This window comes from Bombina bombina, chromosome 4 (assembly GCF_027579735.1).
Source record: "Bombina bombina isolate aBomBom1 chromosome 4, aBomBom1.pri, whole genome shotgun sequence".
Taxonomy (NCBI): domain Eukaryota; kingdom Metazoa; phylum Chordata; class Amphibia; order Anura; family Bombinatoridae; genus Bombina; species Bombina bombina.
Window position 1 is genome coordinate 93,461,046 of NC_069502.1, and position 13,874 is coordinate 93,474,919.

The window sequence follows — 13,874 nt, forward strand, 5'->3', positions numbered from 1 at the left end:
CTGAGACTCCCCTCCTCGATCCTCTGACTTCCCCCCTCCCACTGTCCCACTCCCACACTAATCACCGTCTCTCCTGCAGGCAGCAGACTCCACCTACCCGTTTTTGTCACCCGGGCTAAGCGCTCCTCTGGCCAGCTAAAGTTTTTTAAAGTCACTCTGCTCACTGCTGCTTGCTGCGCCAGGGGAGCGTTTAGCCCGGGGCATTTGAGGCTAGTTCCGGGACACGGGACACAGAGCCTCAGACCTGGACTGTCCCGGTGAAACCGGGGCGGGTGGCAACCCTAGACTGATAGCAGATCTGTACACACTCCCTGCAGACACGACTGCCTGTTGAACTATGGGAGGAAGCTTTCTGATTTGCTAGGCAACCACCAAGCCTCCTCCCCCATCTGCAACTCAGAATGTCTTGCAAAGTGCAAACTTTTAACAGGAACATAAAGCAACTTACAGAGGACTATATTGTAATAAACAAAACCTGCTAACTTTTGGTTTTCTAAAGCACCTTTACAGTGATTTTCTTATGTTTGTTTGTGCTCACATTTAGGCTACTTAACAAGAAAAACGGACTGTTTTCTTACTGAAAAGGTACATTTAAAAACAGAGGCTATAATGTGACATTTATAATAAACCTCTCTTTATTTTCTGGAGATCCTCACTCATACTGTCAGCAGTTAGGAACAGGTACACATAATGTACAAATGTACTGATTCAATAGCTTGTTTACTTCTGTCATTTATAATCTGCTGGTAATAAATAATTTATTACCATCAGATTGGTCTCTATTTATTATTCTAATTCTCCTATATTTTCTCCTAAAAGTTCTCATGAGAAATAATTCCCCTATTTATCATTCAAAAATACTCCTACAATTGGGCAAGTTCGACTGTAAAATTCTCCTACTCTGTTCTAACTCTCCTTTGAGAAAATGTTCTCCAAAAAAAGGGATAAATTAGATCTTTTTAGTCGTATTTCATATAGTTCTCCTCATAATTATCCTAGTTACAAATTTATCATCTTATATTCTCCTGTGGAGGACTGAAAGTTCTCCTGCAAGTCCCTACCTTAAAGTTCTCCATAGCTAAAGTGGAGAACAGTATTAGAAATCTATTCTCTACCAGTTGTAGAAGCAGTTACACACAAAAAAGGGCTCTACAAGGTACAAAAATTATCTATAACAAAGCACAATAATAATGGTTGTTGGAGTGCAATAATAATTTATGATGGAGTAAAAAAAATATATATAATGGAGCACCAAAATAATATATAACAGAGCACAAAAATTATATCTATTGGGGCATAAAAATAAGATATAAAAAAGCGCTAAAATTGAAGCACAAAAACAATGAAAATGTAGATTCTTTTATGAAAGTTTGCTGAAGAGGGGTACTAACAAAGCTACTAGGAAGGCTGTATAAAGATCTCTATTGGTTTATATATTATTGATATGGAGAATAGTTGCTTATTTTTAGTGATAAATAAGGAGAAGATACTAATCCGACTGGAGAAATTTATCATTAGTTCTCCCCAGCTCTCCCATGGAGAAAAAACAACTTTTTTTTATGATAAATATGGGCGCAGATGTGCGCCTCTCCTAAGGAGAGCTGTGGAGAACTGATAGAACAGAAGGGAGAATTCCCAAAATGATTGATAAATGGAGCCCATTATAGGGTTGCCACAGAAGTAAACAAGCTGTTGTATCAGTACATTTGTACATTATGTGTACTTGTTCCTAACGTGCTGACAGCATGAGTGAGGATCTCCAGAAAATAAAGAGAGGTGAAGCAATCACAACCAGCAATACAAGAAACGTTATGGTGACAATGAAAAGATATATCATCCTCTTACCAGAGTAAGACACGGCTCCAGCACCATTACTGTCTTGCAGCTCACAGATGACTCTGAAGTTCCTCATCAAGCTTGCAATCCTCCTCATGCACACTGACAAGCCCTCCTTACATCCGCACTGAGCGCTCTGATTGTGCAGCGGTATTTTCAAATAAAATAAAAAATTATGCCCAGTGTAGGCCCTCTATGCTATATGTTTTGCTGCTGCCTCTAAAACTTGCTGTTTTTTAAATTCAGCACCATTCCAATCCTAGCACGCACAAGGACCTTTGCCCCCATTTCCTCCTCTTATTAGGAGACATCATCACATCTGGAAGTTGAACTAGTAGTAAATTACACTTTCCAGATGTGCTGGTGTCTCCTAATAAGAGGAGTTTAGTACTAACCGTTACTTTTGTGGATTCTGCCTGTCACAGCTCTCAGTGAGTCCTTCCCACGCTGCAGTATAGCTCACTGCTGTAGGAAGAATAACCCCCTCTACAGGCTCCTGTTCAAATACACAGTGCTAGTGGTGACGTCGGCGTCTCACTCGCACAGAACAAACTGTGAATAGAGAAGTATAGGGACTGAGTTGGTGCGGCCCCTGCAGGCACTATGAATAAGTGCAGAGTGCTATACCAGGCATCTAGACTCTACCACATGTGCGGTTTAAAAAAAAAAAAGGTTTTTTTTTAAACACAGTCTGGCTTGGACCTTTTTTGGCTGAGAAATTAAATATAATTTTTCCAATAGGGGGGCTATTGGAAAAATGATATTTATTCAGCCAAAAAAAAATAAATCTTCTTCTATTACTGGGGGTTCACGTGCGCCTGTGTGCCAACAGAGGAGCCTCCACTGGCACTGTGCAGTAAACTGATGTGTGTCTGACCTGTAAGGGGGGATCCTGACATTTGGAGAGAACAAGATCAGCTATGGATCATCTAATCAATCAAGCTGATGCTTTTGAATTTAATTCTGGTGCCAGATTAGCTGGTTAAAGAGATTTAGGGCAGCCGACAGGAGCAAAGCAAGGTAGAGACTGAGGGGGAAGCATGGAGGTGCAGACAAATATAAGTTTACTGACTGGAACAGCAGAACTACTATGGGAAACTGTAAAATCTGAAACAGAGAGAAAAAAATATATAAAAATAAACCTTACCTTAATGTGTTAAGTATCAGCATGACACTATACATCAGCCACAGCAGCACATTTTACTTCTCTGCTACAAACAAGTTCCCTCTCACCCTGCACTAGACGATGCTGCATGGGGAGGGGCGTATGTGCACTCACTTATTCTTCCCACTGACACCTTTCTAAAAAGCACTGTTCCCCAAACAAGCTTCAGTTAGCTAATCTGAGGGCCACAGCAGAAAGAGCAGGGCTAAGGGGACATGCAGACTGGATGCTGTCTGTCCAAGGCTGCATGGATATAGTGTGAGACAAGTCAAACAGCCTCAAGACTGAAGAGAGCAGTGTCTGCAGCTGCACAGATGTTCAACTCCTCACGTGCCTGCCGCTCCAGCTTTCTGCTGCATGCGCCTACAGTCAGCCCTACCTGAACAATCCCCACCACCAGAGCAGTTACCTTGTAACAGTGGTAACCCCAGCAGGACCTTTTCTGATGCAGTGGAATTGGCTGGATGCAGAGTTAGGGCTTAGCATTCAGTGCTGCACAGTGCACACCTAAAACAGCGTATGGAGCTAGCTTGGCATGTCACATGACACCGGCACTGTCCGACACAGTTTCTCACAAATAAATATAAGCAGAGAACTTTTGACTGTGTCAGTATTAGGACTGACTGTGTGTGCCCCCCATGTCACATGACATCAGCAGTCTGGCAGTTTTGACTCTTGGGCCCCTCAACAAAGACTGGGCCCTGGGCAGCTGCCCCTTTTGCCCTGTGTTAAAGACGGCCCTGGCTGTTTGTTATGCCAAGTCTGGTTATATTATTATGTAAGCTGTAAAGTATGTGTGTGTGTAAGAGGGAATGTGTATGTATGTAGTATTTGTGTATATACATGTATATGATCATATAGAATGTGTACATAAGTTTGTGTGTGCTCTGTAGTGTGTGTTTGTGTGTACATGTATATGTGTATGCTCTGGAGAGTGTGTTTGTGTGTACATGTACTGTATATGTTTATGCTCTGGAGACTGTGTGTACATGTATATGTGTATGCTCTGGAGAGTGTGTGTTTGTGTGTACATGTCTATGCTCCGGAGAGTGTGTGTGTGTACATGTCTATGCTCTGGAGAGTGTGTGTTTGTGTGTACATGTGTATGCTCTAGAGAGTGTGTGTTTGTGTGTACATGTGTATGCTCTGGAGAGTGTGTTTGTGTGTACATGTACTGTATATGTTTATGCTCTGGAGACTGTGTGTACATGTATATGTGTATGCTCTGGAGAGTGTGTGTTTGTGTGTACATGTCTATGCTCCGGAGAGTGTGTGTGTGTACATGTCTATGCTCTGGAGAGTGTGTGTTTGTGTGTACATGTGTATGCTCTAGAGAGTGTGTGTTTGTGTGTACATGTCTATGCTCTGGAGAGTGTGTGTTTGTGTGTACATGTGTATGCTCTGGAGAGTGTGTTTGTGTGTACATGTCTATGCTCTGGAGAGTGTGCATATTTGTGTGTATATGTCTATGCTCTGAAGAGTGTGAGTGTTTGTGTGTATATGTGTATGCTCTGGAGAGTGTGCATGTTTGTGTGTACATGTGTATGCTCTGGAGAGTGTGTGTTTGTGTGTACATATCTATGTTCTGGAGAGTGTGCGTGTTTGTGTGTATATGTGTATGCTCTGGAGAGTGTGCCTGTTTGTGTGTACATGTGTATGCTCTGGAGAGTGTGTTTGTGTGTACATATCTATGCTCTGGAGAGTGTGCGTGTTTGTGTGTATATGTGTATGCTCTGGAGAGTGCGCGTGTTTGTGTGTGTATATGTCTATGCTCTGGAGAGTGTGCGTGTTTGTGTGTATATGTGTATACTCTGGAGAGTGTGTGTGTTTGTGTGTACATGTGTATGCTCTGGAGAGTGTGCATGTTTGTGTGTACATGTACTTTATATGTGTAAGCTCTGGAGAGTGTGCGTGTTTGTGTGTACATGTACTGTATATGTGTAAGCTCTGGAGAGTGTGTGTTTGTGTGTACATGTACTGTATATGTGTAAGCTCTGGAGAGTGTGCGTGTGTGTGTGTGTACATGTACTGTATATGTGTAAGCTCTGGAGAGTGTGTGTGTGTATATAGGTTAGGGGAGTTTGTTATGTTAGGCATTCCCTTGGTATTCATGAAAGTGGTAATTTTGCTGTACAGTGGCTGTCTAAACAATAAATATGTAGTGAATATCCCAAAACTAGTGAGATGTTTTTAGGGGGGCCAAAATAAATTCTTGCACCGGGGCCCTGTAGATAGGGTTACCACCTTAGCCATGTTTTCCTGGACACTTATGAGTTACACATGCTGCAGGGTGTGCAGGGAGGAACATGTATTGCACCCATGGACAGCACACAAATAGTGATCCTGGACAGCACTATTCATTTTCCTCCCTGCGCACCCTGCAGCATGTGTAACTCATAAGTGTCCAGGAAAACATATGGCCGAGGTGGCAACCCTACCTGTAGACATTAGGTCCGCCACTGATTTTTACTATGTAATGCCGTGCATCGCATTAAATATTTATGTAGTTAAAAAATATATATAAATAAATTAAAATCCAACATTTAATTAATTAATTAGTAAATAAATTAATTAATCCACAGTGGAGGAATTTATATACAGGTGGCAATCGGTTTACACCGGTTCAATTTGCGCCGTTTCAGAATAACAACCTTTTTTTTTAGTCATGTGCAGTAATTAAAATACAACAGATATGGCACAGCACTCACAGCCCAATAGTCCGGTGCACGCTGCAAGGACTCTGCACAAGTCCCCCAAACAACTCAGCAAATGCAAATAAGAGCAGCAGCACCTCAATTATGCATCAAAGGTATCTTTTAATGGTGAGACATCACAGCATACAGTAACAGTTACTGTATGGTGTGATGTCTCACCATTAAAAGATACCTTTGATGCATAATTGAGGTGCTGCTCTTATTTGCATTTGCTCAGTAATTAAAATAGCCAGTAGGTGGAGCTGTCCGCTTGTTTTGCAGCAAAGTTATGATGCAATTGATCTGTGTACACAGAACAGACATTAGCTATCCAGCAACAAGTTTTAGCCGCCACTTCCCTATTATATTCCTGTCCAGCAGCTTGAGGTGAGGGTGCCTAACTGCTTATTAATCACTGCAGATTGAAATGCATAGAATAGGTGCAGACCCAATATTATCTAACATGCTAACAATGCAGAGAACTGATTGCAGAAAAATGCAAGTAAAAAAACGTTTTTGTTCATTAAACTTAGTTTGATGATGATGCTGCCTGTTGTGTAATTATTTTATTAGGTGATGTTTAGCAAATGTTTTTGTTCATTAAACTTAGTTTGATGATGATGCTGTCTGTTGTGTAATTATTTTATTAGGTGCTGTTAGCAAACGTTTTTGTTCATTAAACTTAGTTTGATGATGATGCAGTCTGTTGTGTGATTATTTAAATAGGTGCTGTTAGCAAATGTTTTTGTTCATTAAACATAGTTTGATGATGATGCAGTGTGATTATTTTATTAGGTGCTGTTAGCAAATGTTTTTGTTGATGATGCAGTGTGATTATTGTGTGATTATTTTATTAGGTGCTGTTAGCAAATGTTTTTGTTCATTAAATTTAGTTTGATGATGATACAATCTATATTATTAGGTTTATAATGCTGTTTAGCATTTAAAGTCTTCATTTCACAGCTTTAAAAATAATGTATTAGGTGTTACTTATGTCAGTTTTGAGAGGGGCCTGGAACCTAACTCCCTCACTTCCCATTGACTTACATTATAAACTGGGTTTCAATTTACAACGGTTTCGATTTACAACCATTCCTACTGGAACCTAACCCTGGCGTAAACTGAGGGCTAACTGTATTTATTTACTTATTAGTACCGCTTAGGTCCAGTTTCACATATTGCAATTTATTTCATTTTTTTTTTTAAATGATTAGCCCATAAATTGATTAAGTTGTTTTTTTTGGGGTGGAAAGCTAAATATAATGTTTGCCCAGGGTCCAGTCAATATTAAAGACGACCCTGACCACCAGAAAAAAGATTATGACTCACTGAAGGCTCAGATGAAAGTTGGCATTTTTTAGCAATAAAGTTTTTTTAAATTAAGGTATTTACATTGGGATTTTTTTAGACATATTATTGCACAACTTAACAGACTACAGTGTAAATATAACTTTTATATGCACTGGGAAACAAAATAAAATATTGTGTCTCACTTTATTGCTATATTCTCTTTATTGCAATATCTCTGAGCTACACCAGCACATGCTATTAATAACATGATTACGCCTATAGGCGCAGGAAAAAAACACAATTTCTATACTAACAATTCTCAGCCTGAGGTTATAAACAAGATTGGAAAATCTGCTTAGAAAAACTATTCATCGAGACATATTATATGTTTTTTTTTTTACCATATATTTCTCCTGAGTTTTAAAGATGATTTAAAAAATGAACTAAAGTACATTACTACCAGCTAAATAAAATATACAACACGATACACGGTTTTTGTACAACATACTTTTAATAGTATATGTATGCAGCTGCATTAAAAAAATAAATATTAGACTGAATTTCTTTGTGATGAAGCTTTGCCCAAGCAACGTCATAGAAATAAGAGAAAGTTGAATTTGATGTCAGTTTGCAATCAGCACCAGCTGTGTATTTAGGAAGTTGATTATCTCCTTCAGGTGACGCGTTAATCAGCTGAAAAAGAAAGAATGTGAGATATAAGGACTGGAATGTTTTTCTATGAAAAATACAGAAAATCTAATTACAAAGAGACCAGTTGGATCATTTCTTCAATTGGACTGTTTTAAATGGACACTTTATTTTTTTAGCTTTTTTGGGGCATAAAACACTTGAGACTGTAAAATAAATGTGTATATGTAGTAAATAAAAACCTTTGCAATATGTTTCATTAGTTATTTCTTTCTAATGACACGGTGAGTCCACAGATCATCATAATTACTGTTGGGAATATCACTCCTGACCAGCAGGAGGAGGCAAAGCGCACCACAGCAAAGCTATTAAATATAACTCCCTTACCCAAAATCCCCAGTCATTCTCTTTGCCTGCAACAGTTGCAAGGAGGTGGTAAAGTTTAGGTGTCTGAAAGAATTTCTTCAATCAAGAGTTTGTTATTTTAAAGCAGAGCAGGTTTGCTCTGATCTTTTTCTGGGGTTTAGCCGTAGTCCATGTCAGTCTCTTCAGTAGATCAGTGGTGGCTTTTAAGCATTGGGAACTTGTGGAGTATAATCCCCACTGTGCCTCTCAAATAGTTTGTTGCTGCCCTATTTTGAAAGCCTGTGTAGGTTTATACAGTCTTTCTTTATTTTCCACAGGTCCATGTGAGGAGGATGCCTTTCAAACTTTGTGTGCTGTCCTGCTGCCGGACAGATTCATTTTATGGTAAGTGCTGCATTTAATTTTTTATGTTAAAAAATGGTTGGCACATTAACAGTTAATGCTGTTTTTATATGGGACGTATCTACTCTTTTCCTGTTTGGTGAACAGGATTTTGTAGGGCAGCTGTGCAAGGCACTGGAACGTTAGGTTAATTTTAACATAGGGGTTCAGTGGTATGTTCCATTTTTTTGTGGCACTTTAGATAAGTGTTTCTACTTTTGGCGGCTGTTTTCTCCATAGTAGTAGTAATGCCGGCAGGGAGGTTTAGTATGGTACGCCCACGATGGGCGGGGCTTGTCAGAGGCGGCAAGGAACTGCGCGCTTTCCTCTCTGTAGTTCCGGAGTGCCAGAAGGGTTTTTAGTGTGGCTCTGTAGTCTGTGTGAGCGGCTGTTTTGCTGTCTGGAGGGATTGAGTCCGGATCATTCTTGTAGTTGCTCCGGTTTACCAGCAGGACAGGTAGGCACCTCAGCAGGGCTTGCTGAGGTGTAGAGGTTGCCTAAGTTATTTATTTTTAATAATTGCTCTGTATAAAATATAAAGCGTTACTTTAAATTTTAAAGGGCCAGTAACTTTTTTTGCAATTAACGTTTAAAGTGACAAAAACTTTATTTAAGGCTTTTCTTTTTACTTTTTGTTCATTTTTGTTGGAAGCGTTACTTAAAAAGATGTATGTTCACCAGGGGTTGCAATGACAACCTGCAGTGTGTATTGCTACTGTCACCAGTGCGGCAGCATATTGGTTTGATGCATTATCTGATTCTCTTCAGACAGATACTGCTCTTGAGGAACTCCAGGATAGGATTAAGGCTCTTAAATTGGCTAATTCCTTTATTATGGCTGCTTCTTTACAGGTCATCAAATTGGGAGCAAAGATTTCTGGCTTTGCTGTTCTGGCGCGCAGGGCCTTATGGTTGAAGTCCTGGTCTGTGGATGTGTCCTCTAAGCCTTAGCTTTTGTCGATTCCTTACAAGGGTTTAGCTGAGATCATTTCTGATATTACGGGAGGAAAGCGGCATTCTCTCCCTCAGGATAAGAGGAATAAGCAGAAGGGCTTGGTCTAAGGGGAAGCAATCTACGAAGCCTGTTACTGACTGAAAGTCAGCATGAAGGGTCTATCTTTTTTCGCTCAGGCTTGGGTTTGGGATGTCCCGGATCCTTGAGCGGTGGACATCGTGTCCCAGGGTTACAAGTTAGAATTCAAGACTTTTCCTCCCAGGGGCAGGTTCCTTCTCTCCAGGTTATCTGTAGACCAGATAAAGAGAGAGGCATTCTTACGCTGTGTTCAGGATCTTTCCGACATGGGAGTGATAGTTCCTGTTCCAATTCAGGAGCAGGGTCTGGGATTCTATTTCAATCTGTGGTTCCCAAAAAGGAGGGAACCTTCAGACCAATTTTAGATCTCAAAAGCGTAAACAAGTTCCTCAGAGTTCCGTCTTTCAAGATGGACACTATTCGTTCCATTCTTCCATTGGTTCAAGAGTGCCAATTCATGACAACGGTAGATCTGAAGGATTGCGTATCTACATATACCCATCCACAGGGACCATCACAAATTTCTGAGATTTGCTTTCCTAGACAGGCACTTTCAGTTTGTGGCTCTTCCGTTCGGTCTTGCTACAGCTCCCAGAATTTTCTCAAAGGTTCTGGGAGCATTGCTGGCAGTGCTCTGATTGAGGGGTGTTGCTGTGGCGCCGTATTTGGACGATATTCTGGTTCAGGCGCCATCTTTTCAACAAGCAAACTCCCACACGGAGATATTGTTGTCTTTTCTGCATTCTCACGGATGGAAGTTGAATTTGGGAAAAAGTTCCTTGATTCCATCTACAAGGGTGGTGTTCTTGGGAACAATCATAGATTCTCTATCAATGAAGATTTTTCGGACAGAGGCCAGAAAAACAAAGATCTTCAATTCTTGTCTTGCCCTTCAGTCCTCTGTTCGGCCTTCAGTGGCTCAGTGTATGGAGGTAATTGGTCTGATGGCAGCCTGTTTGGATGGGGAGCTGTCCGGGGCTCGTTTAAGGCTCAGGGTCTATGGACTCGGGAGGAGTCTGTTCTTCCCATTAATATCCTAGAACTGAGGGCATTCTTCAATCCGTTTCTGGCATGGCCTCAGTTAGCTTCAGCCCAGTTTATCAGGTTTCAGTAGGACAACATAACGTCTGTGACTTACATCAATCATCAGGGAGGAACTCAGAGTTCCTTGGCCATGACAGGGGTAGCCAAGATTATTCAGTGGGCAGAGGCTCACAATTGCTGTTTGACTGCGATCCATATTCCAGGGGTGGACAATTGGGAAGCGGATTTTCTGAGCAGACAGACGTTTAATCCAGGGGAGTGGGAGCTTCACCCGGAGGTGTTTTCCAGCTTGGTTCTCATGTGGAAGCAGCCAGAGCTGGATCTCATGGCATCTCGTCAGAATGCCAAGCTTCCAAGGTACGGGTCGAGGTCAAGGGATCCTCGGGCTGTGCTGATAGATGCTTTGGCAGTTCCTTGGAATTTCAGTCTAGCGTATGTTTTTCCTCCGTTCACTCTCCGTCATTGCTTGAATCAGATAGGAGAGGGTGTTAGTGATTCTTATTGCTCCGACGTGGCCCCGCAGAATTTGGTATGCGGATCTGGTGGAGATGTCATCTCTTCCACCTTGGAGACTTCCGTTAAATGATGACCTTCTTCTTCAGGGACCCTTCCTTCATCCAAATCTCGTTTCTCTGAAGCTGACTGCTTGGAGATTGAACACTTGATATTATCTAAGCGTGGGTTTTCTGAGTCGGCTATTGAAACTATGATTCAGGCTTGTAAGCCTGGGACTAGAAATATTTACTATAAGATATGGTGTAAATATCTGTATTGGCGTTAATTCAGAGGATTCTCTTGAAGTAGAGTTAGAATTCCTAGGATTTTGTCTTTTCTCCAGGAGGGTCTGCAGAAGGGTTTATCTGCTAGTACCTTTAAGGGTCAAATTTCTGCTTTATCGATTTTGTTACACAAGCATCTGGCGGATGTGCCAGATGTTCAATCGTTTTGTCAGGCCCTGGTTAGAATCCGGCCTATGTATAAGTCTGTTACTCCTCCTTGGAGTCTTAATTTGGTTCTTAGAGTTCTTCAACAGGCTCCGTTTGAGCCTATGCATTCTTTGGATATTAAGTTACTATCCTGTAAGGTTTTGTTTTTGGTTGCTATTTCTTCGGCTCGAAGAGTTTCGGAGCTTTCAGCGCTGCAGTGTGAATCTCCTTTCCTTATTTTTCATTCTGATAAGGTGGTACTGCGTACTGCCTTAGGTTTCCTTCCCAAAGTGGTTTCAGATAGGAATATTAATCAAGAAATTGTTGTTGCTTCTTTGTGTCCTAATCCTTCTTCTCATAAGGAGCGTTTGTTGCACAACCTGGATGTGGTTCGTGCGTTGAAATATTATTTACAGGCGACTAAGGATTTTCGACAGTCTTCTTTATTTGTTGTTTTTTCTTGGAAGCGTAAGGTTCAGAAAGCTACGGCTACTTCTCTTTCTTTGTGGCTGAGGAGTGTTATTCGCTTGGCATATGAGACTGCTGGACAACAGCCTCCTGAGAAAATTCCATGAGGACTGTTTCTTCTTCTTGGGCCTTTAAAAATGGAGCTTCTGTGGAACAGATTTGCAAAGGCTGCCACTTGGTCATCTTTACACACTTTTTCTAAATTTTACAAATTTTATACTTTTGCTTCGGCTTCTTTTGGGAGGAAGGTTCTTCAAGCAGTGGTGCCTTCTGTTTAGGTTAACTTTCTTGTCCCTCCCTTATCATCTGTGTCCTCTGGCTTGGGTATTGGTTCCCAACAGTAATTATGATGATCAGTGGACTCACTGTGTCATTAGAAAGAAAAGAAAATGTATGCTTACCTGATACATTTATTTCTTTCTTGACACGGTGAGTCCACGGACCGCCCTTTATTTTTCAGACAGTTTATTTTTCTGTAAACCTCTGCACCTTATGTTACTTCCTTTCTCATTTCCCTTTGGTCAAATGACTGGGGATTGTGGGTAGGGAAACTATATTTAACAGCTTTGCTGTGGTGCTCTTTGCCTCCTCCTGCTGGTCAGGAGTGATATTCCCAACAGTAATTATGATGATCCGTGGACTCACCGTGTCAAGAAATAAATACATTTATAAGGTAAGCATACATTTTCTTTTTGCCCCTTCTCTTTGCAAAATAATTCTGAATATTGTGAGTTTCCTGATTTTTATTACAGGAGAAAGTGAATTCTTTCTGCTTATGAATTACTGTCCAGAAACACAATACATGTTACACATGCTGCAACAGGGTGTGCAGGGAGGAACATGTATTGTGTTTCTGGACAGTACTACTCATATTCATCCCTGCAGCATGTGTAACTCATAAGTGTCCAGGAAAACATGGCTGAGGCGGCAACCCTAGTTTTCAATGTATATGTGAACCCATGCACTTCGGGTACTAAGAAATGCAGAAGGCAGCAGCCGTAAGCCGCATTCGGTCTTTTCAGAGCCGGATTTATTCTTGTGAAAGTGCAGTACATTGAGAACTGTGAAAAAACAGATCTCAGTGCATTGCACATTCACAAGATTAAATCCGGCTCTGAAAAGAGACGATTGCAGCTTGTGGGCGTCTTCTGCATTGGTTAGCACCCAAAGTGAACGAGTACATATGTCTAGATTCCAATGTTTAAATAGACAGTCTACACCAAAATTGTTATTTTTTAAAAATATAGATAACGCATTTACTACCCATTCCCCAGCTTAGCACAACCAACATTGTTATTTTAATATAACATTTAAATATCTAAATTACTGTCTGTTTTTAAGCCACTACAGACTGCCTCTTAATCACATGCTTTTTTATTAGCTTTTCACAACAAGAGACTGCTAATCCATGTGAACCATATAGATAACATTGTGCTCTCTCCCGTGGAGTTGTGCAAGACCTAGCACTAATTGGCTAAAATGCAAGTCAATAAATAATAAATAAAAAGGAATGTGATAAGCAGGCTGTCAGAAGAGTTAGATAAAAGATAATCATAGAGGTAAAAAGTATATTAATATAACCATGTTAGCTGTGCAAAACTGGGGAATGGGTTATAAAGGGATTATCTATATTTTTAAACGATAAAAATTTTGGAGTAGACTGTCACTTTAAATGTAAAAAAAAAGTACTCAAGTCTATGTGTATCTTTTCCACACTTGGCAAGAGTTGAAGGACGTAAAATTTAGTAACAGACAGTGTGCATATACAGTATGAGTTATTATTTCCTGCAGACATTATGGGCAGCCAGAATTATTGTTGTTTAAAAGATAATCCCATTCCCCAGTTTTGCATAACCAACACGGTTATATTAATATACTTTTTATCTCTGTGATTACTTTGTATCTAAACCTCTGCAGACTGCCCCATATTTCACACATGAACTAGAGCTGTCTAGCTGTGAAAACGGTCAAAATGCACTGAGATAAGAGGCGGTCTTTAAGAGCTTATAAATTAGCATATGAGT

At 40.5% G+C, this 13,874-nt stretch overlaps 1 protein-coding gene across 1 annotated transcript in view; it reads right to left on the reverse strand.

Annotated features, from left to right (window-relative positions):
- Positions 1-7,476: 7,476 nt before the first annotated feature.
- EFHC1 (EF-hand domain containing 1) overlaps positions 7,477-13,874 on the reverse strand; it is a 53,976-nt gene continuing 47,578 nt past the window's right edge. Inside the window, exon 10 of the mRNA XM_053708922.1 lies at positions 7,477-7,677. Coding sequence (XP_053564897.1) covers positions 7,674-7,677 — 4 coding nt within the window. The 3' untranslated portion in view covers positions 7,477-7,673. The remainder of the gene's footprint in view (positions 7,678-13,874) is intronic.